Source organism: Tupaia chinensis, unplaced genomic scaffold (assembly GCF_000334495.1).
Source record: "Tupaia chinensis unplaced genomic scaffold, TupChi_1.0 Scaffold000199_1, whole genome shotgun sequence".
In the NCBI taxonomy this organism is placed as follows: Eukaryota; Metazoa; Chordata; class Mammalia; order Scandentia; family Tupaiidae; genus Tupaia; species Tupaia belangeri.
This window is the reverse complement of record NW_006159674.1, coordinates 1,772,769-1,776,893: the sequence shown is the minus strand read 5'-3', so window position 1 is coordinate 1,776,893 and position 4,125 is coordinate 1,772,769. Positions and strand designations below refer to the sequence as shown.

At 41.8% G+C, this 4,125-nt stretch overlaps 1 protein-coding gene across 1 annotated transcript in view; it reads right to left on the bottom strand.

The window, feature by feature from the left end:
- BICC1 (BicC family RNA binding protein 1) overlaps positions 1-4,125 on the bottom strand; it is a 333,194-nt gene that overhangs the window by 18,580 nt on the left and 310,489 nt on the right. The window contains exon 19 of the mRNA XM_006147081.3: positions 3,733-3,887. Coding sequence (XP_006147143.1) covers positions 3,733-3,887 — 155 coding nt within the window. The remainder of the gene's footprint in view (positions 1-3,732; positions 3,888-4,125) is intronic.

The window sequence follows — 4,125 nt, the reverse complement described above, 5'->3', positions numbered from 1 at the left end:
TATGGGATGCCCTTTGCTGACTTTTGAGAAAGGGCAAAGTAAAGTGAAGTCTCCTGAGACCAAAAAATAGCTTTTCCAATGAACATATTTTTGATATTATACTTCAACCAATATATAACCAATGCAGCAAAAGAAATAAGAATATAATCAAAACTGGTAATTGCCAGAAGCATTTGTGAGTCACTACATAGTATTTATATATTTTAAAAGCCTGCACCTGAACTCTTTTTGAATATATAGAACCACTCATCCATTAAGAAAAATGCTCTCTCCACCCTTTCCCAGGTCCCTTTCCACGTGCTAACCTAGAGAAGCAATCCTTACATATTGCCCTTTCAGTCCTTTGAAGTCATGGCAGAACTCACGAGAAGGCATCCTCATGCAGGCAGCAACTAATGCAGAGAAATGGCTAATGCTATGTGAGGGGCCCTTCCCCTCCTTTGTTTCAATGGATTTGGGTTCAAGTCCTACATACCACAAAGAAGCTAGAACACCATTCCTAAAGAAAGCTTGCTTTTATCTTTCCACTAATAGCATTAAAGGGGCAGAGAAGAAAAGAGGGTTACATGGCGAATGCCCATGATCCATCTAACCTTTCAGCATGATGGCTGGCTAGGACACAGGCTAGCCTGACAATCAAGAAAGCCACAACAAGGGCTTCAACCAACAAAGTAGAGCCACTGAACACTTCTGCCCACAGAAAGTGGCCTCTCCACTCCAGGTAGGTGCTGGATGAGTCTTTCCATTCCTATGCCCCTTCTGCCACCATCCCCCTTAGTGCTAGTCCCTTTACAGCAGTGTTTCCTGAGGGAGACCTGCCTCAGAATCACACCAGTTTCTTGCTGAAAATGCAGATATTTGGTTGTCATTCCTTACCTGCTGAATTTGGTTGTCATTCCTTCCCTGATGAACGAGATCCTAGAGGAAGAATCTGAATTTTTGGCAAGTTCTCCAATGATTCTTATGTCCATAAAGTACAGCAACATGATGCTAGAACAGTTGGCTATGTACACTCTTTGGTTGAAAATTACTAGGAAGGGACCAGCACTTAGCATAATGGCTATGTCGCTGGACTCTCACGTAATCGACCATGGTTCGAGTCCCAGACCCGGTGGCTTAAAACTCACGCCTGGCGTGTGTGCGTGCGTGCCCAAGATCCCGAGAGGAGAATGGAGGAGAAGGGATTGCGGCATGGCCATCCTCCCTGGGGTGTGATTTCTTGCTTTCTGTCTCTCTGTCTCTCTCTGTCTGTCTGGCAAGTGCACACGCCCTATAGCAAAAACCTCTGCAAAAAAAAAAAAAAATCACTAGGAAGAGGAGTATAAGGAAATTTTATAAAATGAACTCAGGTCTTTTCTCTGACACTTATTGACCATGAACTTGAGTAAGAACTTGACTATTCTAGGCCCCACTTTCCTCTTTGGGAGTCTTTGGAGACTGAACAAACTTGTGGATGAAAATGTACCTTATAAACCACATAGAATGAAAGGAATGTGATTTTAGATAATTTTTTACTAATACATTATGTGTTCACATAACACTCTGGGGTATTCCTTTGGATATAAAACACACGAAGAGCTGGAATGTTCAGAAATATTTCCAACAATGAGCACTAATATGCCCTTTTTTTTTTTTTTTATTAGATTCTTGGTTTTCTTTTTCTCATTTTTTATCAGGCCCTTAGTTTTCTTGATTTAAGTTATCTATCATTATTATATTATTTTTAAATTTGCTACAGGGCACATGTGCTCACCAGAAAAAGACAGAAAAAGTGAAAAAGCAGGCAGGTTCCAGGACTCAAACCACAACCAACCATGTGGGAGTCCAGCAACTTAACCACCATGCCACCTGCTGGCCCCAAGTCCTTGGTTTTTTCAAGGTGAAGTTCTCTAGTGGAGATAATAATAGCTGCTCCTCTCACTACTTACTGTGTACCAAGCTAAGCCCTGGATGGTCTTGTCAGTGTCCTCCTCGTACAACCCAATAGAGAAAAGAGGCTCAGAAGAGTGAAGTCACTCACCACATTAGTGGTGCCTATCAGGACCTGCACCTGCCTACTATATTTCTTCTTCTCCTTTTTTTTTTGGGGGGGGGGTGTTTGCTATAGGGTGCGTGAGCTCACCAGACAGATACAGAGAGACAGAGAGACAGAAAGCAAGAAATCCCCCCCCAGGGGGGATGGCCACGCCGCAATCCCTTCTCCTCCATTCTCCTCTCAGGATCTTGGGCACGCACGCACATGCCCCCAGAGTGGGTTGAAGCCACCAGGTCCAGGACTCAAACTGCGGTCGACTACGTGGGAGTCCAGCGACATAGCCATTACACTAACCGCTTGTCCCCTGCCTACTACATTTCAAAATGACGGTCACATTCAACTCCTCATACTGAAGTCTTAGAGAAGAGAACTGAGTGAGCATTTCCCAAGTTAAATACTTCACCTCTGAATCAACAAAAACGCAATCAACAGCTCAGTACTTCACTTGGCCAAAAGCAAGGGTGAGTGAAATGAATGACCACAGGGTGCATCAGTTCAAAGTCTGAGGATTATCATAGCAGTTTTTAGGTCTCTACTAACAAAAGATGTGTACTTTTTCTCAGCTTTAATGGTAAAAAGAGGAATGTATCTCCTAGAGTCTCAAAATTTTTCATTATGGTTCCTACATACTCGCTGCTGAAGGTAATTCCAATCTTTAAATATAGCCTGCCGGGTCGCTACTATAACTCTGACGATGAAATTCACAGGACCCTATTCTTTTTAGTATTGCAATAGTATTTTCTTTCTCACTGACTCAAAGAGACAAAGAAAAAAACAGTATGTTTGCTTTTGTCTTTCATCAACAGTCTAATTTATTACAAAGAAAATGGGTGTAGAAAAAAAGGTCAATCTACAAATGCTAGTTATTAGACTAACAGTTTTGAAACCCTTAACCAGCATTTGTTTTCCAGTCTGTGGTGCCCTGGTTCAACACTGTGATTCTTGGACTAATCGTTTTCGTCCACATTTGGGTTTGCATAGTCTCCCGGTATGTGTGGGTGCACACTCTCTCTTTAGAGCTGACCCCACTCCCAAAGGCTGAGAGCCAGAATCTGATACTCTCGAATGGAAAAGTCCTTGCTTAGCGAGTCACGTGGAGCCTGGCTGCGGAGTGTGGGACTCCGAATTCCTCCTCCATACGGTAAAAATGCCAGCTTCCCAGTCTCACCCTGAGCAGCACAGCCAACATCTGGGAAACATAAAAATTTTGGAGCTCTTGTTTGAGATACTTCCTGCTGTGTTCTTGGCACGTCTGAGCACACTGAGTTTTTAACTCATATCTGAAAACCTGTTTTTGTTGAATATTTGCCTTTTCCCCCTGCCTGTAGTGGCCTTGCTAGTGATACCCTTGGATAAAAAGACTCTTTATACATTTTTTTATGGAACACATCTGATCGTTGCCAGATAATATTACTCTACCATTAATAACGCATCCCTTCCTCTCAACAAAAACATACTTTTCCAAATTTACATCTCCTTAGCAGCTGATCTTCAATTTTGAGAGAAGATGAGATAAAAACCCATAATATCTAAGATTACATCGATTTTGTAACTATACGTTTACAAGAATAGAAGCGGAAACAAATCACCACTGATCACTTTTCCGTATGGACATAAAGAAGGAGGTGAGGGGGATGACCACCCTCTTTTGTTCAGAAGACAGGTAGGAGGAATGGGTAGGACATGATTCTACAGACCTCATAGGTGGTCGTCATCGTGGGCTTATAGGAAACATGATTGGCCCTTCTCAGCTCCTTGATAGTTTCAGCTGGCATGGATTTAGAAAAGCCCAGGCCACTCCAGGTATTTGTGGGCGTTCGGACCTCAGTCACCACTGGTTTCTTTAACATAGCTTTGAAAGAGAATATAAAACAAACATTTGGTATGCTGAACTTATTCCTTAAATATACTAATGGTGAGTGCTCTTTGATATATGAGAATAAATGATCACTGACTATTATTTCTCAACATAAAATGCCTAAAAATATCTTAACAAAACATTTTACCAAAGCAATGGTCAATGAAAAATTGCTACATGATTTCTTAAGTGATATAATACAGTCTATTCAACAAAATACATTTGCCTTCAG